The sequence below is a fragment of the Lissotriton helveticus genome, chromosome 10 (assembly GCF_964261635.1).
Source record: "Lissotriton helveticus chromosome 10, aLisHel1.1, whole genome shotgun sequence".
Lineage (NCBI taxonomy): Eukaryota > Metazoa > Chordata > Amphibia > Caudata > Salamandridae > Lissotriton > Lissotriton helveticus.
The window spans coordinates 22604331-22627316 of record NC_136071.1 but is presented as its reverse complement, the minus strand read 5'-3'; the positions used below and the strand labels follow the sequence as shown (position 1 = coordinate 22627316).

The following is a 22986-nucleotide window of genomic DNA, read 5'->3' as shown; positions in this document are numbered from 1 at the left end:
AGTTCTGTAGTTTTTAATCTTTCCAGTTTGACGAATTTGGCTCTAAGACCCTCTTGTTTGGTGTGTGTTGTCGAGGCTACTGCTACATTAATAGAAGAGCCTATACTTAGGTTTTTAAATAGATCAAGTGCTTCTTGCTCACGATTCATAGTTATTATACGCCTATGGCGGCAGCCCAACCTAATTAACAGTATATAGAGAAAGGCAACAGGTGATAGGGCGCACAGCTATTAATTTAGGCTATATTCAATTGACACGTAACTCCTCTTGCTACTAGGCAGAATAGGGAGGTTACCTATCTCCCTAGCTAATACACTGATCCCAGGTATTTAAATAATTCAAAAGGTTTTCTGCCGAGCAAAAAAATATATTAAATAGCAACACTCTCAAAGTTCTTAGTCACAATATTCTTATATTGTCCATTAACTAGTTAGACACCAGAATCCAGTATAGATTGGTCCGTATTTATTTTTCACTTCTCTTGATTCAATTCATCAATTTCCAGTAGTCAGATCAGCCTTATAAGCAGGTCAGCCGACACGTGTTTCATTGTTTAAAACAACTTCATCAGGGCTGCAAACCAGAATGAATATATAAAATAAAATAAAAACCTTGTATACTTAACTATTTACAACCAACTGTAATAATTTGAAAATATTAATATTGATTAATCTAACACCACCTAAGTGAAAGACAGGCATAGAATTCCCAATACATTTGTGTCTCGAATTTATAAATTGGTGTTTCCCGGTGTCATAGAATAGTACACATCAAAATCATTCGGATCTTTTGCCTTCTGTACGCAATTTGTACACTTATACATACATTTTCACAAAATTTCTTACAAAGATTATTTTCTCATCTATCTTAATCTATGGAGTGGTATGGAGCCCCCCGCTTCGTCCTGTTGATCACCGCCATATCAACCCCAGAAGCAATTGTATTACTCTATTGGAATTTAGCACCTTGTATGTACTGTCTGCGCAAGATACATAAAAACAAAGAGAAACCGCCAGGGAGACCGATAATCTCGGGCATAGGGGGACCTACTGAGAAACTCTCTGAATTTATAGATTCATATCTTAGACCTTATGTGCAGAATTTACCGTCACATATTGAGGACACGAAACATGTTCTCAATATAATGAATGATGTGATATGGGAGAATGACATGATTCTAGCAACTTTGGATGTAGTATCTCTTTATTCTAACATTGACCATGACAAAGGAATACAAGCCATAGAAACTTTCTTAAATGGCAGGCCAGTTGAATATCTGAATCATACATCCATGTTACTGGAAATGACCAAAATTGTACTTGAAAACAACTATTTTTTATTTGAATCTACCTGGTACAGACAAAAGATTGGGACAGCGATGGGTTCCAAATTTGCTCCGTCCTTCGCGAACCTCTTTATGGGGAGACTGGAGGCGGAGCTTATTTGGGGCCCCAAAGGCTGTCAATGGATTGATCATATTTACTACTGGGGTAGATTTATAGATGATTGCTTATTATTTTGGAGAGGTACACCAGAGGAACTAGATAGTTTCTTTCAATACTTGAATACAAATGATATGAACATGTCATTCACCACCCATTTCAGTAAAGAAAAACTGACCTTTTTAGATATTGAACTTTTTGTGGAGAATAACAAACTGGGCAGCCGCATGTTTCGTAAAGAGACCAGCTGCAACGCACTACTTAGAGCAGACAGTTGCCACCCGATTAGCCAAATAACATCAATCCCATATGGGGAAATGATCAGAGCAAGAAGGAACTGCTCTAAAGATGAAGATTTTCACCGAAATGTCATAGACATGACTAAGAGATTTGCTAATAGAGGATACTCAGATATTGTAATTACTAAAGCAGTTCGTAGAGTTAATAGGTTAAAGAGAGATGAAACTTTGAAATCTAAAAATAAATCTGAGGTCCCGTCTCATGATCAGAAACTCAGAATGATTACCAATTTTGGTAAGGGTAGTCACAAACTTTTTAATTTCATGAATAAATATTGGCAAATGCTTACTTCTGACAAAGGCCTAAAACCTTTTTTAACAGAACGTCCAAGTATAACATACAGAAAGGGAATGTCACTTGCTAATATAGTGAGTCCAAGCTACCCCAAACCTGTTACACCAACAAGTCAAAGTGACTGGCTTCGGACATGTCCAAAGGGATTTTATCACTGTGGAAACTGCAGCTCATGCAGATGGGCAATGAGAAAAGTACAAACTTTTGAATATAACAATACTGGGACATTCCGTATCGAATCTTTTATTAATTGTGAAACATCATATGTTGTATATGTAATTGTCTGCCTATGTGGAAAAATATACGTAGGCAGCACTGTGAGGAAATTGAAAGACCGTATGATCGAACATTATCGGGCATTGAAGAATGGTGATACCAGGTATCCAATTTCCTCACACTTGATCCAAAATAATAATGACTCTGTAAGGCATAAATTTTCATACCATGGAATTGAGCAAGTGACATTAGATAGACGTGGAGGGAATAGACTACTGCACTTAAGACGTAGAGAGGCAAGATGGATTATGGTCCTTAGAGCAGTCGAAGATGGTCTTAACATTGATTCTGAGCTCCAGTATTACTTAGGAGACCATTAAGAATATGATAAAATTACTGTATAGAGGATATAACCTATTTATCATAACTGTAATCATGATATAATCAGATGTAATTTTACGAGATGTGATTATACTTCTGCTTATGCCTTTAATCCTCCATAGGTTGTTATGTTTAATTTCTTTAAAGAGTGAATGTAATGGAATGGTGTGCGATGCCGACAGCTTTGACACTGGGGGTCATCGCTACGCTAACCCCATAAGATCTTATTTTCACTTTCACCATTGAAATACATTGATAAACTCACCACTTCAATATGGTGGAATGAGGCTAAATATATTTAAGTAGGCTCTGTTCTCTACTGTCACGTAGACAGCACAACATCACCATATAGCCATATTGGTATTATGGCCAACTGAAAAGAATAATTTATTTTAGACCAGAGAGGGTCAGACCACTTATAAACAAAAAAATTTTTTTGAGCTCAAAATTTTCGTAAATCGCTTCAAAATATAATTAGTTATCATTGCAATCGCATATAATGATTGCAACACGGATTTGCCTATCCTGGGTACTGTTTTACAAGTAACGCGCTAAAATTACGCTATGCCTTACACAAGATGGCTGCCAAAATATACAATACAATAACATTCAGTATAAACTATATAATGTTAGAATTATATATAGGAGCACACTAATTTCGCTACTATTTGCATTAGAAAGCCACAATGAAAGGTATTATGCGGCTTAAACTGTTTGATTTTAGACATACATGTAGCGCCCTTAATCACGCTACTACTTACACAAGATGGCCGCACAATACATCGATACGCGGTACATACTTGCAAAATATTCACTTAAACAAGATGGCGCTCGTAACAAACGCCGGTACGCGAGCAGATGGGAAGAAGTAAGAGAAGATAGACACTCTTACTAGGTGAGTGTAAATGATTTCACCGATCGTTTATTTAATCGAGATACTTTGGCATACACAACGAATTTAAAGATAACTAATGTTGTTATAAATACTCTTTTATAGATTCTGATATACGATTAAGAAGTGGATAATAATACTAGAATCACAGATTTTGTTAGAGGTAAGGACTATTGCGAACATAGTTGCAAAAAACTGTTAAGCATTAAAATGGATATAGGGGTGAATTATGATTTTAATTTACTCCCTTATAGCTTAAATAAAGTTACCGGTACCGCGTTTATAAGAGTAATAGGCGAACTCTGGACATTTGACTGGTAAGACCTATTCTAAGTTATGATTAATATTTATTTTGGGTAAACTGAGGACACATATATATAGTCATGTCCCTCTCTTTACAGAACCTGCATAATAAAATCGAAAATTAATTTTAAAGAAACGGAAGGAACATATTATTGAATTGAGAACTGAGACTTAGAGAAAGGTAAAAAACTTCATCTCAAAATGTAGGGAAATGGACTTTGAGCAGATATGCTAAATTCCAATAGAAAAATACAATTGCTTCTGGGGTTGATATGGCGGTGATCAACAGGACGAAGCGGGGGGCTCCATACCACTCCATAGATTAAGATAGATGAGAAAATAATCTTTGTAAGAAATTTTGTGAAAATGTATGTATAAGTGTACAAATTGCGTACAGAAGGCAAAAGATCCGAATGATTTTGATGTGTACTCTTCTATGACACCGGGAAACACCAATTTATAAATTCGAGACACGAATGTATTGGGAATTCTATGCCTGTCTTTCACTTTGGTGGTGTTAGATTAATCAATATTAATATTTTCAAATTATTACAGTTGGTTGTAAATAGTTAAGTATACAAGGTTTTTATTTTATTTTATATATTCATTCTGGTTTGCAGCCCTGATGAAGTTGTTTTAAACAACGAAACACGTGTCGGCTGACCTGCTTATAAGGCTGATCTGACTACTGGAAATTGATGAATTGAATCAAGAGAAGTGAAAAATAAATACGGACCAATCTATACTGGATTCTGGTGTCTAACTAGTTAATGGACAATATAAGAATATTGTGACTAAGAACTTTGAGAGTGTTGCTATTTAATATATTTTTTTGCTCGGCAGAAAACCTTTTGAATTATTTAAATACCTGGGATCAGTGTATTAGCTAGGGAGATAGGTAACCTCCCTATTCTGCCTAGTAGCAAGAGGAGTTACGTGTCAATTGAATATAGCCTAAATTAATAGCTGTGCGCCCTATCACCTGTTGCCTTTCTCTATATATCTTCTATGCCTTCCCTGCCCCACAGCCAGTTAGCTGGACCCGGGGCGAATACAAATGTTAAAGAATACAATAGTGTGGAAGACCTGGGGGGGCACATATGTGATTTTTTTCCCAAGAAGTGGGGGGCTACTTATAATATGTTGGCTAGAATTGAACAGTAAGTACTGAAGCCAGTCTAGGTTAGATCCTGACACACTCTGGGTGAGACCCCCAACACGATCGGGGTCAGACCCCAGGCATGCTGTGGGTCAGCCCAGGACTCGCTCTGGCTCAGACCGCGACACTACCTGGGTCAGAACCTGACATGCTCTACCGGTCAGAGCTCGGACACGCTCTACAGGTCAGAGCCTGGACACGCTCTACTGGTCAGAGCCTGGACAGAGCCTGGACACGCTCTACAGGTCAGAGCCCGGACACGCTCTACAGGTCAGAGCCCAAACACGCTCTACAGGTCAGAGCCCGAACACGCTCTACAGGTCAGAGCCCGGGCAAGCTCTACAGGTCAGAGCCCGGGCACGCTCTACAGGTCAGAGCCCGGGCACGCTCTACAGGTCAGAGCCCGGGCACGCTCTACAGATCAGAGCCCGGGCACGCTCTACAGGGCAGAGCCCGGGCACGCTCTACAGGTCAGAGCCCGGGCACGCTCTACAGGTTAGAGCCCAGGCACGCTCTATAGATCAGAGCCCGGGCACGCTCTACAGGGCAGAGCCCGGGCACGCTCTACAGGGCAGAGCCCGGGCACGCTCTACAGGGCAGAGCCCGGGCACGCTCTACTGGTCAGAGCCCGGACGCGCTCTACTGGTCAGAGCCCGGACGCGCTCTACTGGTCAGAGCCCGGACGCGCTCTACTGGTCAGAGCCCGGACGCGCTCTACAGGTCAGAGCCCGGACGCGCTCTACAGGTCAGAGCCCGGACGTGCTCTACAGGTCAGAGCCCGGACGCGCTCTACAGGTAAGAACCTGGACTCGCTCTACAGGTCAGAGCCTGAACTCGCTGTACAGGTCAGACCCTGGACACACCACACAGGTCAAACTCTGTCATCAGATGTAGTTCTGCGGATGGTCGGGGGGGATCTCGTGGACCACTACATACAGCGTTGCCAATGGCGAGGACAGTAGACACCAGGACTGCCGGCTGCCACTCACCCCCTGGTGTACGGCTGCCTTCTCTAGAGTGAGACGTGACTGCTCTTTCCCTTAAGCTGCCTAAAGCCTGACTGACGACCATCGAAGAGTCCGTGAGTACTTGGAGACCTTTAATTCCAGGCCTCAGTGTTATGTGGAAGACTGTGATTGGCAGGGCCCTTCGTTAAGCTCTTGGTTTCTGTAAGAGAAGGGTCTGTTTGTGTGGACGTGGCATGGGCAGTCAGCAGCTGCAAGGTTTGCGACACAAGTGTGAAGTCTTGTCGACTGCTGCTGGGCGAGAGGGGTCACTTTCAGGATTCCTTCCTGCCCCATACAGGACACTGGGTGGGCGATTGCTTGGACAGAAGCTACCATTCTTGGGTTGAGTGTCGAGGTGGGGTATGTTGGTGACTCCATATTCTTGCACTGCTATTGAATCGCTTTGTTGTTGAAAGTGTAAACTGTGAAAGTTCAAAATTAGAAATTGCAACAGGCAAACAAAAATGTTCTGTTACACATCAGTTTTGTGGGATCTGGTTGCTTCTAATATTCCTTGAAATAAAACATTTTTATCTTCTCAGTCTATAGTGCAGAGTAGTTGTGTGCTTTTGATTAAAAAGAGTATGCAGATTTATTTTAAGTTTCCTGTGATGGGACAGCCAGTGTTAGCCCTCACCTGGGATAAGCCCTGCAGATGCTCTGTTGCATAATATAGAAACTCACTTAACATAACTTAGTGTTGGACAGGCCGCATGGTCGGGCTGCCCCCCCTCCCCGCAATGGGACCTGGACCCTGGCTCCCCCTGCATCCCCAGCCAGAGTCCCCGACGACCACCCGAAGTACACTGCAAATTCCTCCACCACAAGACACCAGCTCCGGACCCAGCTGGCCCGGGTCACCATCCACACCACGGCCTCGGCCCAGCCGCCATCTTGGGGCACTGCAGCACGAGGCCGCGTGGCCTCAACTCGACCCTCACCCTGGGCCCGACCGGCCCCGACATCGAGGCACCAACCTCCCCCCAGGAGGCAGAGTGACCACTTGGCGAGTCAATGGGAGAAGGAATCGTCAACGGCTCTCCTCCGCCAGGTGTCGATCACCCCCGGCCGCCTGGGCGCTGGCTCCACCCCCCTGCTGGGTGTCTGGACTCCCTCATCCCGGACCTCCCGGCCCCCAGGCGCGAGGGTCCGGACATCAAAGGGGACCAGACCTATAACTGGGGCAGGGCCAGACCAGGAAGGCAGTTGTATCCTGGAGTCGAGAGACCCGAGAAGAACTCATCCGTGACTTGGCCTGCTGGCGCTGCCGCGGCCCTCTGCATCGTGAAACCATCGTCTTGGCCTGCTGGCGCTGCCGCGGCCCTCTGCCTCGTGAAACCATCGTCTCGGCCTGCTGGCGCTGCCGCGGCCCTCTGCCTCGTGAAACCATCGTCTTGGCCTGCTGGCGCTGCCGCGGCCCTCTGCCTCGTGAAACCATCGTCTCGGCCTGCTGGCGCTGCCGCGGCCCTCTGCCTCGTGAAACCATCGTCTTGGCCTGCTGGCGCTGCCGCGGCCCTCTGCCTCGTGAAACCATCGACTTGGCCTGCTGGCGCTGCCGCGGCCCTCTGCTTTATGAGACTATCACCTTGGCCTGCTGGCGCTGCCGCGGCCCGATCCACAGACCCTCCAGCTCGAGGATTGTGAGCTCGCCTTTTACCACTACCTGTACCGATCCGGTACCAAGACTGTCCCGCTACCCCCTTTCCCTACAGAGACTAGAAGTGAGAGGACCCCCGGGTCCAAGTTATCCTGTATCGCTGATATCCTTGCCTTAAGAACCTTATATAAAGCCTTGAACTCGACTTGGTGTGGTGCCTGTTTGTGGGGAGGGAGGGTACTTGTCTGTACGATCGCCGGAGACGGTCCCCCTCGGGGATCTCTCCCTCGGTATCCGGCCGACCCTCAGGGTCCCCGTCTAACATTGGTGGCAGCGGTGGGATCCGAACCTACGCATAATCGTACAGAAAGTCACTCGCCCCACCACACACAACAACCATGTCAATAGAGAGCGGAACAACGGAAAAATTTCAGATGGAAAAATTGGAAGACTACAACCACCGGGAACTGAAGCAATATTGCATAGAACTTGGACTTCCAACCACAGGTCTTAGCACAAAGGAAGACTTCAAACGAGCCCTAGAAGCTTGGGCAGAAACAGGTACGGCCGTACCCCGAACACAAACAACCGAAACGAGCCCCGCACCAACTAAAGAAAGAGCGGATCTCTCCCTGGAAGAGATCCGAGAAAGAGAAAAAACCAGACTCCACGAATTAGAACTTGCCCGACTTCGCTTGGATGGGGAACTCAAGCTGGCAGAACAAAAAATAACCCTGGAACACTTACGGCTCAGGGAAGAGCGGGAAGACAAGCAAAGACAGAGGGAGCTAGAGGAAAAGAGACTAGAGTACGAACATGAGCGCAATCTCAAAGCACTGGAGATTCAGAAACAGAATAAAGACCTCGGGCTCCCCGAACGACCGACCCCGTCTGCCTCGACCGAGCCCAAGGTTCACATCCCCAAAGATGTCATCCGGGAATACCACAAGAACGATGATATCCAGCAGTGGTTTAAAGCCTATGAGGTGGCAATGACCTCCCACCGGATTCCCCGAAGCGATTGGGGAGCCGGATTATGGGGGAGGTTTGTCAACGAAGGGCGGGACGCCCTGCTGCAACTCCCGGACCAGCTAATGACCTCCTACGACCACATGAAGGCCGCCCTCCTCACTCGATACGGGCTCACACCTGAGATGTACCGCCAACGGTTCCGCGACTGCAAACGGATTCCGGGTACAACTTGGGTGGAGTACGTGAACTTTTTTAGCCGAGCCTTCGAGGGGTGGATCAAGGGCAACAAAGTAACCACCTACGAACAACTCTTTGACCTTATCGTATGGGAACACCTGTCGAACAACTGCTTCGTGGAGCTCCGGCAACACCTCCTGGACAGCAAGCTAACCGACCCTCGACAACTCGCCGCTGAAGCCGACCGGTGGGAAAGCACCCGAGTTGGCCGGAGCGCACCCAGCGAAGTATCCAGATCGTATCGCCCCCGAGGGGGAGGAGGAAGTCAGGGTCGGGGGAGAGACCCCGGCCCCTCGTCACCCCCCAGAAACCCCTCGACCCCGGTTGGCCGGGGAAGCCCTGCCGTCCGGGCCGGTTTCCGGGCCAACATTACGTGCCACAGGTGCCAGCGACCCGGCCACTACGCCAGTGATCCCAACTGCCCAAAGAATCCGAACACGACTCCCCGCCAAGTTGCAGCGGCGGCCCTAGGGGAAGAAATAATCCCGGAAGACCAAGAGGAGTACGAGACCGATCCCTCGGAATGGGCACCCGCCGCCATGGCACTGGTCTGCTTAGGGGAGAGAGACATGATTCCGCGGGCCCCCCTTCCCGCCAACACACAGAAGTACGGTCAATGGGTTAACATCAATGGTCGCCGGGCGGAAGCCCTCCGCGACACCGGGGCCAGTGTAACGGCGGTCCGACGCCACCTCGTCACTCCAGACCAAATCTTGCCGAACATTCTTTGCCCTGTTCGATCAGCAGACAACTCCGAAAGCCTATGCCACATGGCCTGCGTCCCCTTCGAGTGGGGAGGAGTAACAGGGATGTTAAAAGTAACTGTCCGCGATGATGCCCCCGTGGACTGCCTCCTAGGAAACGACCTTGAAAGCTCTCCCTGGGCAGCTGTCGAACGGAGGGAGCACCTGGGGATGCTTGGCCTCCCCGAATGGGTCTGCGTCACGACCCGGTCCATAACCGCCCGCGCGGTCCCCAGCCCAGAAGAGCCCGAGTGGCCAGAACCTCCTCCCGCGCTCATCCCAGAGGAGGCCGCCCCAGAAGCCATTCCCTTGACCCAAACCGAAGAAGGACCCGACCAGCTTCGGGACGTCCCTGACCTGGCACAATGGCGGCAGGAGGGAGGCCCCACGCAGGAACAATTCCGGGCCGAACAGAAAACATGTCCCTCTCTCGAAGGACTCCGGCAGCAAGCCCTGGCCCAGAGCACCGGGGATACCTCGGGGGCCCACTGGATCTACTGGGACCAAGACCTGCTCTACAGCGAGCAGAAAATTGCAGAACTAGGGGCCAGTCGGGTGCTGGTGGTGCCCCTTCGCTTCCGAGACTTCCTCCTGAACTTAGCCCACGATGTCCCCCTTGCCGGACACCTGGGGCAGGATAAAACCTACGACCGCCTGGTGACCCATTTTTTCTGGCCCCACATGCGGAAGGATGTCACCAACCACTGCAAGGCCTGCCCCACCTGCCAGGCCAGCGGAAAAAGTGGCCGAAAAATCAAAGCACCATTACAACCCTTTCCTGTCGTCACCACCCCGTTTGAACGAGTGGGAATAGACATTGTGGGGCCCCTCGACCCTCGGACAGCCCAAGGACACCGGTTCATCCTGGTCCTTGTAGACCACGCCACCCGCTATCCCGAGGCCATCCCTCTTCGGACTGTGACGGCCCCCGTGGTGGGCCGGGCCCTGATGGGGATCTTCTCCCGGGTGGGGTTCCCCCGGGAGGTCGTCAGTGACAGGGGCACGAACTTTATCTCCAGATATATGAAGTCCCTCTGGCAGCAATGCGGGGTCACCTACAAATTCACGACCCCCTATCACCCGCAAGGAAACGGACTGGTCGAGAGATTCAACCGCACCCTCAAGGGGATGATTATGGGTCTAGAAGAACCCCTTCGACGCCAGTGGGACGTACTGCTTCCATGCCTCCTGTTTGCCTATCGGGAGGTCCCGCAGAAGTCCCTCGGCTTCAGCCCCTTTGAACTACTGTACGGGCACCCCGTCCGGGGCCCCCTCAGCCTAGTCAAGGAAGGTTGGGAGCAGCCTCCCCAGAAAACTCCCCCGGACATCTACCGGTATCTCCTGGCTCTCCGCAACCAGACCCGGCGGTTCCGAGACACCGCCAAAGCCAACCTCGAGGCCAGTCAGGAGGACATGAAGAGGTGGTACGATCAGCACACGTCCTCCATTGAGTTCGAACCTGGACAACAGGTCTGGGTGATGTCCCCGGTTGAGCCCTGTGCCCTCCAAGACAGATGGTCCGGGCCCTTCAAGGTAATCGAACGCAAGGGGCCCGTCACCTATTTAATCGACATGGAGACTGCCCGGAACCCCCTACGGGTCCTCCATGCCAACAGGCTCAAACCCCATTTTGTGCGATCCGAACTCAGCCTCCTGATGGCCACCGATACTGGGACAGAAGAAGACTCCGAACCCCTTCCGGACTTACTGAGGGCCCTCGAGCAGGATGGCTCAGTGGAAGGGGTCCAGCTCTCCGAGGCCCTGTCCCCGGAGCAACGCCAAGACTGCCAAACGCTCCTGAGGCAGTTCGCCTCCCTGTTCTCCCTCACCCCCAGAGTCACCCCCTGGTGCCTCCACGATGTGGACACCGGGGACAGCCCTCCTATTCGACACCGAGCATACCGCGTACCAGACCGGGTACGAGCCTGCATCCAGACCGAGGTGTCCCAGATGCTGACCCTAGGAGTGATCGAACCCTCAGACAGTCCCTGGGCGAGCCCGGTCGTCCTGGTTCCCAAGGCAGCTGCCCCGGGCGTTGCCCCTGAGCTCCGGTTCTGCGTGGACTATCGAGGGCTGAATGCAGTTACCCGGACCGACGCTCATCCCATCCCCCGGGCAGACGAGCTAATTGACCGGATGGGGGCCGCCCGCTACCTGAGCATCTTCGACCTAACAGCGGGTTACTGGCAGATCGGCCTCACCCCTAGGGCCCAAGAACGATCCGCCTTCTCTACCCCAGACGGGCACTACCACTTTAAAGTCATGCCCTTCGGCATGAAAAACGCCCCGGCAACGTTCCAACGGCTGGTAAACCAGGTACTGGCGGGCCTGGAAGACTTCAGCGCCGCCTACCTGGACGACATTGCTGTGTACAGCCACCAGTGGACCGACCACCTCCGCCACCTGCGGGAGGTTCTACACGCCCTCCAGCAAGCCGGGCTCACCATCAAGGCCAGCAAGTGCCAAGTTGGCCAAGGGTCCGTGACCTACCTGGGACACCAAGTGGGAAGCGGGCTGGTGGCCCCTCTCCAACTCAAGATCGCTGCCATCCAGGCCTGGCAACCCCCTACGATCCAAACGGAGGTCCGAGCCTTCCTGGGGCTCACCGGATACTACCGGCGGTTCGTGAAGGACTATGGCAGCATCGTGGGGCCCCTCACGGAGCTCACCTCCAAAAAGAGCCCCAAAACCGTCAACTGGACCCCGGCCTGCCAATCGGCCTTCGAAAAGCTAAAGACCGCCATGTGCACGGCCCCCGTGCTCCAGGCTCCCGACTACAGCCGGGAATTCATTGTGCAGACGGACGCCTCCGATCATGGTGTGGGGGCCGTCCTCTCCCAACTCAACGCCGAAGGGGTCGACCATCCGGTGGTCTTCATCAGCAGACGCCTCTTGCCCCGAGAACAGCGCTGGAGCACCATTGAGAGAGAGGCCTTCGCCGTAGTCTGGGCACTCAAGAAGCTCCGGCCATACCTCTTCGGCACCCACTTCCGGGTGCAAACAGACCACCGACCCCTGCAATGGCTGATGCAAATGCGGGGGGAAAACCCGAAGCTGTTGCGCTGGTCCATCTCCCTGCAGGGGATGGACTTCACGGTGGAACATCGTCCAGGCCAGGACCACGCCAACGCCGACGGCCTGTCACGCTTTTTCCGCCTCAGCGAGGAGAGTCCCCAGGAAGATGGCTGACTCTCCCCGCCTTCAGCTGGGGGGGACGCATGTTGGACAGGCCGCATGGTCGGGCTGCCCCCCCTCCCCGCAATGGGACCTGGACCCTGGCTCCCCCTGCATCCCCAGCCAGAGTCCCCGACGACCACCCGAAGTACACTGCAAATTCCTCCACCACAAGACACCAGCTCCGGACCCAGCTGGCCCGGGTCACCATCCACACCACGGCCTCGGCCCAGCCGCCATCTTGGGGCACTGCAGCACGAGGCCGCGTGGCCTCAACTCGACCCTCACCCTGGGCCCGACCGGCCCCGACATCGAGGCACCAACCTCCCCCCAGGAGGCAGAGTGACCACTTGGCGAGTCAATGGGAGAAGGAATCGTCAACGGCTCTCCTCCGCCAGGTGTCGATCACCCCCGGCCGCCTGGGCGCTGGCTCCACCCCCCTGCTGGGTGTCTGGACTCCCTCATCCCGGACCTCCCGGCCCCCAGGCGCGAGGGTCCGGACATCAAAGGGGACCAGACCTATAACTGGGGCAGGGCCAGACCAGGAAGGCAGTTGTATCCTGGAGTCGAGAGACCCGAGAAGAACTCATCCGTGACTTGGCCTGCTGGCGCTGCCGCGGCCCTCTGCATTGTGAAACCATCGTCTTGGCCTGCTGGCGCTGCCGCGGCCCTGTGCCTCGTGAAACCATCGTCTCGGCCTGCTGGCGCTGCCGCGGCCCTCTGCCTCGTGAAACCATCGTCTTGGCCTGCTGGCGCTGCCGCGGCCCTCTGCCTCGTGAAACCATCGTCTCGGCCTGCTGGCGCTGCCGCGGCCCTCTGCCTCGTGAAACCATCGTCTTGGCCTGCTGGCGCTGCCGCGGCCCTCTGCCTCGTGAAACCATCGACTTGGCCTGCTGGCGCTGCCGCGGCCCTCTGCTTTATGAGACTATCACCTTGGCCTGCTGGCGCTGCCGCGGCCCGATCCACAGACCCTCCAGCTCGAGGATTGTGAGCTCGCCTTTTACCACTACCTGTACCGATCCGGTACCAAGACTGTCCCGCTACCCCCTTTCCCTACAGAGACTAGAAGTGAGAGGACCCCCGGGTCCAAGTTATCCTGTATCGCTGATATCCTTGCCTTAAGAACCTTATATAAAGCCTTGAACTCGACTTGGTGTGGTGCCTGTTTGTGGGGAGGGAGGGTACTTGTCTGTACGATCGCCGGAGACGGTCCCCCTCGGGGATCTCTCCCTCGGTATCCGGCCGACCCTCAGGGTCCCCGTCTAACACTTAGAATAAACATAGCTTAAGCATCCCAGTGTCTTTGCATGTCTGCATATTTATGTTTCCTGTCAGATATGTAACGTTGATAAGGACTCCTCCTTTACTTCTCAAGGAGGGCAGAGAACGCTCTTCCTGGGTCCTGCTGGATTAAACAACTCCTTTTTAGGTCTCGGCAACGAGAACTATTGTCACCGAGTAAGCTCGCAAGGGAGTACAGAGCGGTGCACGAGCCGACCAGGGGCTGTGGACGCGCACCTTCAAAGGCAGGCAGGCAGGCAGGCACACACCAGACACACACAGACAGACACACGCACGCACACACACACACACACACACACACACCCTCTCTGCCCACTCCCTCTCTGCCGCCCCCCCCTCTACCCCCACTCACCGGGCTCTTTCCCTCTGCAGCGGGTCAGTCACGGCAGCAGGCAGGCTCGGTGTCTTCTCCGGCGATCTTCAGCTGATGTGCACGCTCACGCTGCGTCTCCTGCGCGCCCACCATGCTGTTTCGCGCCCGTTGATCCTCAGCTTGTGATTACTACTCCTTCTAACCCGGATTCTAAATTACTATTTCTTGGTTCTCTAACTCCACTCTGTTGATTCGTAACAAACTGATATTCAGCACATTTCACAGTCTCGCTTTTGCTTCTCATAAATACAATAAGATTATTTTAAGCAATGTCTACCCTTCTTTTGGTTCTGTGCCTATTATGCTTCGGACTATAGAGTTTTAGAAAGTGTGGTGGAAGATTCCATGATATCAGTGGTGTGCACAGTGCAGAGTGAGTGTGCAGAGTACAGAGTAGTGAGTGCAGAGTAGTGAGTGCAGAGTAGTGAGTGCAGAGTAGTGAGTGCAGAGTAGTGAGTGCAGAGTAGTGAGTGCAGAGTGTGAGTGCAGAGTAGTGAGTGCAGAGTAGTGAGTGGGCAGAGTGAGTGGGCAGAGAGAGTGTGCAGAGAGTGTGCAGAGTAGTGAGTGCAGAGTGAGTGTGCAGAGTAGTGAGTGCAGAGGAGTGAGTGCGCAGAGTAGTGAGTGCGCAGAGTAGTGAGTGCGCAGAGTATTGAGTGCGCAGAGTAGTGAGTGCGCAGAGTAGTGAGTGCAGAGTAGTGAGTGCTGAGTAGTGAGTAGTGAGTGCAGAGTAGTGAGTAGTGAGTAGTGAGTGCAGAGTAGTGAGTGCAGAGTAGTGAGTGCAGAGTAGTGAGTGCAGAGTAGTGAGTGCAGAGTAGTGAGTGCAGAGTAGTGAGTAGAGTGCAGAGTAGTGAGTAGAGTAGTGAGTAGTGAGTAGTGAGTGCAGAGTAGTGAGTAGAGAGTGCAGAGTAGTGAGTAGAGAGTGCAGAGTAGTGAGTGCAGAGTAGTGAGTAGTGAGTGCAGAGTAGTGAGTGCAGAGTAGTGAGTGCAGAGTAGTGAGTGCAGAATGCAGAGTAGTGAGTGCAGAGTAGTGAGTAGTGAGTGCAGAGTAGTGAGTGCAGAGTAGTGAGTGCAGAGTAGTGAGTGCAGAGTGCAGAGTAGTGAGTAGTGAGTGCAGAGTAGTGAGTAGTGAGTGCAGAGTAGTGAGTGCAGAGTAGTGAGTGCAGAGTAGTGAGTGCAGAGTAGTGAGTGCAGAGTAGTGAGTGCAGAGTAGTGAGTGCAGAGTAGTGAGTAGTGAGTGCAGAGTAGTGAGTGCAGAGTGCAGAGTAGTGAGTGCAGAGTAGTGAGTGCAGAGTAGTGAGTGCAGAGTAGTGAGTGCAGAGTAGTGAGTGCAAAGTGCAGAGTAGTGAGTGCAGAGTGCAGAGTAGTGAGTAGTGAGTGCAGAGTAGTGAGTAGTGAGTGCAGAGTAGTGAGTAGTGAGTGCAGAGTAGTGAGTAGTGAGTGCAGAGTAGTGAGTAGTGAGTGCAGAGTAGTGAGTAGTGAGTGCAGAGTAGTGAGTGCAGAGTAGTGAGTGCAGAGTAGTGAGTGCAGAGTAGTGAGTGCAGAGTAGTGAGTGCAGAGTAGTGAGTGCAGAGTAGTGAGTAGTGAGTGCAGAGTAGTGAGTGCAGAGTAGTGAGTGCAGAGTAGTGAGTAGTGAGTGCAGAGTAGTGAGTGCAGAGTAGTGAGTGCAGAGTAGTGAGTGCAGAGTAGTGAGTGCAGAGTAGTGAGTGCAGAGTAGTGAGTGCAGAGTAGTGAGTGCAGAGTAGTGAGTGCAGAGTAGTGAGTAGTGAGTGCAGAGTAGTGAGTGCAGAGTAGTGAGTGCAGAGTAGTGAGTGCAAAGTGCAGAGTAGTGAGTGCAGAGTGCAGAGTAGTGAGTAGTGAGTGCAGAGTAGTGAGTAGTGAGTGCAGAGTAGTGAGTGCAGAGTAGTGAGTGCAGAGTAGTGAGTGCAGAGTAGTGAGTGCAGAGTAGTGAGTGCAGAGTAGTGAGTGCAGAGTAGTGAGTAGTGAGTGCAGAGTAGTGAGTAGTGAGTGCAGAGTAGTGAGTGCAGAGTGCAGAGTAGTGAGTGCAGAGTAGTGAGTGCAGAGTAGTGAGTGCAGAGTAGTGAGTGCAGAGTAGTGAGTGCAGAGTAGTGAGTGCAGAGTAGTGAGTGCAGAGTAGTGAGTGCAGAGTAGTGAGTGCAGAGTAGTGAGTGCAGAGTAGTGAGTGCAGAGTAGTGAGTAGTGAGTGCAGAGTAGTGAGTGCAGAGTAGTGAGTAGTGAGTGCAGAGTAGTGAGTGCAGAGTGCAGAGTAGTGAGTGCAGAGTAGTGAGTGCAGAGTAGTGAGTGCAGAGTAGTGAGTGCAGAGTAGTGAGTGCAGAGTAGTGAGTGCAGAGTAGTGAGTGCAGAGTGCAGTGCAGTGCAGGTATGTGCAGTGCAGTGCAGTGCAGGTGAGTGCAGTGCAGTGCAGGTGAGTGCAGTGCAGGTGAGTGCAGTGCAGTGCAGGTGAGTGCAGTGCAGTGCAGGTGAGTGCAGTGCAGTGCAGGTGAGTGCAGTGCAGTGCAGGTGAGTGCAGTGGAGTGCAGGTGAGTGCAGTGCAGTTGAGTGCAGTGCAGGTGAGTGCAGTTGAGTGCAGTGCAGTGCAGGTGAGTGCAGTTGAGTGCAGTGCAGATGAGTGCAGTTGAGTGCAGTGCAGGTGAGTGCAGTGCTGGTGAGTGCAGTGCAGGTGAGTGCAGTGCAGGTGAGTGCAGTGCAGTGCAGTGCAGGTGAGTGCAGTGGAGTGCAGGTGAGTGGAGTGCAGTGCAGTGCAGGTCAGAGCAGTGCAGGTGAGTGCAGTGCAGGTGAGTGCAGTGCAGTGCAGGTGAGTGCAGTGCAGTGGAGTGCAGGCGAGTGCAGTGCAGGTGAGTGCAGTGCAGTGGAGTGCCGTGGAGTGCAGTGCAGGTGAGTGCAGTGCAGGTGAGTGCAGTGCAGGTGAGTGCAGGTGAGTGCAGTGCAGGTGAGTGCAGTGCAGTGCCGGTGAGTGCAGTGCAGGTGAGTGCAGTGCAGTGCAGTGCAGGTGAGTGCAGTGCAGGTGAGTGCAGTGCAGTGCAGGTGAGTGCAGTGCAGGTGAGTGCAGTGTAGGTGAGTGCAGTGCAGGTGAGTGCAGTGCAGGTGAGTGCAGTGCAGGTGTGTGCAGTGCAGGTGAGTGCAGTGCAGTGCAGGGGAGTGCAGTGCAGGTGAGTGCAGTGCAGGTGAGTGCAGTGCAGTGCAGGGGAGTGCAGTGCAGGTGAGTGCAGTGCAGGTGAGTGCAGTGCAGGTGAGTGCAGTGCAGGTGAGTGCAGTGCGTGCAGTGCAGGTGAGTGCAGGGCAGGTGAGTGCAGTGCGTGGAGTGCAGGTGAGTGCAGTGCAGGTGAGTGCAGTGTAGGTGAGTGCAGTGTAGGTGAGTGCAGTGCAGGTGAGTGCAGTGCAGTGCAGGTGAGTGCAGTGCAGGTGAGTGCAGTTGAGTGCAGTGCAGTGCAGGTGAGAAGTTGAGTGCAGTGCAGGTGAGTGCAGTGCAGTGCTGGTGAGTGCAGTGCAATGCAGGTGAGTGCAGTGCAGGTGAGTGCAGTGCAGTGCAGGTGAGTGCAGTGCAGTGCAGGTGAGTGCAGTGCGTGCAGGTGAGTGCAGTGCAGTGCAGGTGAGTGCAGTGCAGGTGAGTGCAGTGCAGGTGAGTGCAGTGCAGGTGAGTGCAGTGCAGTGCAGGTGAGTGCAGTGCAGTGCAGGTGAGTGCAGTGCAGGTGAGTGCAGGGCAGGGCAGGGCACTGCAGGTGAGTGCAGTGCAGGTGAGTGCAGTGCAGGTGAGTGCAGTGCAGGTGAGTGCAGTGCAGGTGAGTGCAGTGCAGGTGAGTGCAGTGCAGGTGAGTGCAGTGCAGTGCAGGTGAGTGCAGTTGAGTGCAGTGCAGTGCAGGTGAGTGAAGTTGAGTGCAGTGCAGGTGAGTGCAGTGCAGGTGAGTGCAGTGCAGGTGAGTGCAGTGCAGGTGAGTGCAGTGCAGTGCAGGTGAGTGCAGTGCAGGTGAGTGCAGGTGAGTGCAGTGCAGGTGAGTGCAGTGCAGTGCAGGTGAGTGCAGTGCAGTTGAGTGCAGTGCAGGTGAGTGCAGTTGAGTGCAGTGCAGTGCAGGTGAGTGCAGTTGAGTGCAGTGCAGATGAGTGCAGTTGAGTGCAGTGCAGGTGAGTGCAGTGCTGGTGAGTGCAGTGCAGTGCAGGTGAGTGCAGTGCAGTGCAGGTGAGTGCAGTGCAGTGCAGTGCAAGTGAGTGCAGTGCAGGTGAGTGCAGTGCAGTGCAGTGCAAGTGAGTGCAGTGCAAGTGAGTGCAGTGCAAGTGAGTGCAGTGCAGGTCAGTGCAGTGCAGGTGAGTGCAGTGCAGGTGAGTGCAGTGCAGGTGAGTGCAGTGCAGGTGAGTGCAGTGCAGTGCAGGTGAGTGCAGTGCAGGTGAGTGCAGTGCAGGTGAGTGCAGTGCAGGTGAGTCCAGTGCAGGTGAGTGCAGTGCAGGTGAGTGCAGTGCAGTGCAGGTGAGTGCAGTGCAGGTGAGTGCAGTGCAGTGCAGGTGAGTGCAGTGCAGGTGAGTGCAGTGCAGGTGAGTGCAGTGCAGGTGAGTGCAGTGCAGTGCAGGTGAGTGCAGTGCAGGTGAGTGCAGTGCAGGTGAGTGCAGTGCAGTGCAGTTGAGTGCAGTGCAGGTGAGTGCAGTTGAGTGCAGTGCAGGTGAGTGCAGTTGAGTGCAGTGCAGGTGAGTGCAGTGCTGGTGAGTGCAGTTGAGTGCAGTGCAGGTGAGTGCAGTTGAGTGCAGAGTGGTGTGTATTGACAATGTAAATGACAATGTCATTTATTTATGATTTAAAGAAAATAAAATGTCATGAGCAATGCCAATAGCTCTACCTTTAATGATGCCGAGACCATTGCATTGTAAATGCTTGTTAATCTTAAGAGCGCCAGAGCGGAGACCCTTCCTGGGAGCTGTAGGGTGTAGACCTCACTATCAAGTCATTGTGTTAGTCACTTAGGGGCATCACTCCTAGAAACTTGACGCCTCATGGTAGAGGGGGAGTCTGCCCCAAACTCTAGGAAGAACAAAAGCTTCATAGCGATTTTCCAAACCGCATCATTGGTCCTATCTTCTAGAGAACAGAATGACAAAATATGCCCTGGATTCATACCCTACCCTTCTGTACAGAAAGTACTGGTCGAAATGAAGAAAAAAAAAATGCCCAAACGCCTGAAAATATTATGTACGTAATTTGTGGTTCTTGAGAATATGACATAAGGTTGTTGTACAGCCAGACCTAAAACACAGGATGACCATTGCAGATGGACACCTAAATTTGACTCTGTTGTCCTCACCATTGCATTAGGACACCTACCTTTGACTCTTTCTTGTTCTCTTCGCAGTGGGTTTTTCACGTGCCTCAGCAGAGATGGCGCTGTATATGATGACCTGAAGTACGTCTGGCTCCAAGGAAGACAGGTGAATGTTCCTCCTTCGTCATAATGCCCCACAGCCCCTACAGTGATGCTATTCACTGACCGAGAGCGCTCCTCAGGCGGTACCACTTACCTGCTGCCTGCCAGAGGTGGCAACGCAGCCGATGGTGCAACGCCTGGGCATCTATTGCGCTGTACTTGGGATCTCCTGGAATATTGTGCCTGCCCTTTACCACCCTGCTTAAGAGATTCTTTTGCCTCCTTCCTCTTGGACAGGTCTGGATGTACTGCCGCTTGTACCGTAAGGTCGCCAGGTACCACCGGTCTGACCTTCTCCAGGCAGCTCTCGCGGGTGAGGTGTCGCTCTTTCTCCCTTCCTCACTCTTTCTCCATCGTCTTCATCTATTGTCTCTCTTCCTCTCTAATCACCTCTCTCCTTCATTCTATTCTTCTCTTTATTTTTCTCTTTCTTCCCCTTTCTAGTACTCTCTTCTGCTTTCTCTTTTGTTATTTCCTGTATTTATTCTTCCCATCTCTAGTCCATCTGTCTCTTCTCCCAAATCCTCCACCTCTCCTTGCTCTGCCCTCTCTCTTGCTTCTCTTCCACCGTCCCTACATGGATCAGAGTGATGGAGAACCAGGAGTATTGGCAGCCACCCTGGCTTGCTCTCTGCTATCCTTGGCACTCCCCTTCCCACAGCAAAACACACAAGATGATGGACGGAATGTTGCCAATGGCAAAACATTCACCCCAGTCACAGATCTGGGTTTAATCCATCGTTATTTTGCTCACCAAGCCACCTCAGTTCAGACATGGCCATATTCAAATCAGTCTTGACCCTGTGCCTCATGGGAACAGTCCAGTCCAAACTGCCAAGCCATGTCTTCCCTGGACCAGAATCAAACATCCTTGGACCGTTTTCTGGCTATCAGCCGTCATCAGCCAGGATAGCTTGACTCCAGTGGCGTAGTGAGCATGGGACCCACGTCTGGGCATACCCCTCCCACATAGGGCGAACAGCAAAACACACAAGATGATGGACGGAATGTTGCACAATGGCAAAACATTCACCCCAGTCACAGATCTGGGTTTAATCCATTCCCTTGCCACCCAAGTTCTCCGGGATCTTGAAGGTGGCAGCATCAGTGTTAGAAAAGAAACAGGACTGAAGAGCTTCCTTTACTCACTAGATATTCTACACCTTGCCCTCTTTTCAGACCCTCATTAGCAAAGAGGCCATTGTAAGTCTAAAGGTGGTACAATAGTTCAATCCTGTGATGTCATCAGGTGGCCAGAGAGGTGCAGGATGTCACTTGCCCATTTTAGTCAATTAGCATCCAGGCCACCGTTCAGTCCACAGCCCACGCGCCTTCTGTCACTGTTTCTCTGGCTGAAGTGGCACAGACCTTTCCTCCATGTGAGGGCTGCTGTTTAATCATTAATGTCTTGCATGTGTTTTCCCTTTTCCTGGTCTCTCCACAGGGGGTGAGTTCTTGCTCCGTAACGCCCGGGTTTCACCAGGCTCAATGAAGTGCGCCTTCGTTCTCACTCGCGACGGGAAGGCTGTGAAAGTCCAACGCACAATATTTAGTGAATGCTTTTACACGATGGCAATGGACGAGCTTTGGAGGGTCACCGGAGAAGAGAAATATAAGGTGTGTACCCTCTACCCAAAATCCCCAGAGCCAGGCCTTCGAGACCAGTGTGAACCCCAGATCCAGGCTTTAAACTTCTGTCCTGCGGGCTAGACACGTTCAACAGGTGGGATGTGAGGATGGGTGAGTTTGGGGGTTGAAAAGAACAAGAAGGCTGCAGACTGGGGAGATGAAAGGGAGGCCATTTTGTAGTATCTTGTCGACGTGGGTGAGTAGCGTGGGGACACTCTGTGTTGTCATGGCTCGCCCTGTGACTAGCAGGGAACGAACGTTGTAAACGGACGGTTGGCACTGTGGTAGAGCAGATGTTTCATCCCTACACATTTCTTATGCTTGTTTCTCCCCAAAGCCTTCAAAAGCACCCAGAAGCTGCTCCTACCATAAAGCTTTCGCTTGTATTGGCAGAAAGAAGCCGTAGCAATGATGGACCAAATCGTTCACTGGGTGCGAGTGGATCCCACTGGGCTGGGTCGCCCGCCCATGCCTGGCGCTGCCCCCTCCAGCAGTATGGCGGTGCCCATGATGCTGCTCAACCTGGTGGATCAGCTGGAGGAGGGGGACCAGGAAATGGTGGAGAAGTATTCGGCTCTGGGGGACTGGTGCGCGGAGCAGATCCTACGGCATGTCCAGGTAGGCGAAAAACCACCATTGTGTCCTTGTTCAAGATTAGACTTGAGTAGGAAGAAGGAGACTAGGTCCAGCCCCAGCAGTGGGTGGGGGAGGGGCAGAGCAAATACTACTCTGGGCACTGTACAAAGACAGGGTACCTCCTTCAAACAACTCATTTTGTATATTCTGATTTTTTTACCATCCTCTAGCGGGATGGCCAGGCGGTCCTCGAGACTGTTTCTGACGATGGCAAAGAGCTCCCGGGATGCTCAGGACGGGTTCAGAATCCAGGTACTGGAAACCAGCAATCCACGAAATGTTTATGTATCCCTCCGATGGGTGTGTGCGGTGAATCTCCTCTGTATCCCTCGCTGGTAATGAGCTGTGCGCTGCTGATCTGCTGTATCCCTCCAGTAGTACATTTACGATACGCTGCCACCGACTGCCTCCATTATTTACAGCGTTTCTCTTTCTCCTGAAGGTCATGCCATCGAGGCCGGCTGGTTTCTCCTTCGCCATGCCATAAAGCGAAAAGACCAAGTTTTGAAGACCAAGGCCATCGAGAAGTTCATGCTGCTGTCTTTCCAGACGGGCTGGGATATGGATCACGGTGGCCTTCTCTCTTTCCAAGATGTTGACGGTCATTGTCCCACTCAAGTAGGTCTAAAATCTGGGCCACCACTATTTTATTCTCAGATGGAAAATTCTTCAAATAAGTGGTTCGGTCATCCCTTTGGTTAGTAAGATGTACCTAAAAACTCAGTTGAGCAACTTTTTTAGCCCCAATCCACCTTGCGTTAGCAATGGGACCCTTCGCCTCCGGCTTCTTGCCGGCTATGATAAAATAGATTCAGGTCCCGTCTAATTTTCTAAATCTTAATAATTCCTCTTCCTTCCGATTGCCTCTTCTACTCTAACATAATGCACTCACAGGAACAGACATTT

The 22986-nt window shown here is 51.9% G+C and overlaps 1 protein-coding gene across 1 annotated transcript in view; it reads left to right on the top strand.

Moving 5' to 3' along the window:
- The window catches only part of RENBP (renin binding protein), a 71192-nt gene that overhangs the window by 21926 nt on the left and 26280 nt on the right, over positions 1-22986 (top strand). The window contains exons 3-8 of the mRNA XM_078664594.1: positions 19744-19819; positions 20053-20128; positions 21260-21432; positions 21838-22062; positions 22251-22332; positions 22523-22698. Coding sequence (XP_078520720.1) covers positions 19744-19819; positions 20053-20128; positions 21260-21432; positions 21838-22062; positions 22251-22332; positions 22523-22698 — 808 coding nt within the window. The remainder of the gene's footprint in view (positions 1-19743; positions 19820-20052; positions 20129-21259; positions 21433-21837; positions 22063-22250; positions 22333-22522; positions 22699-22986) is intronic.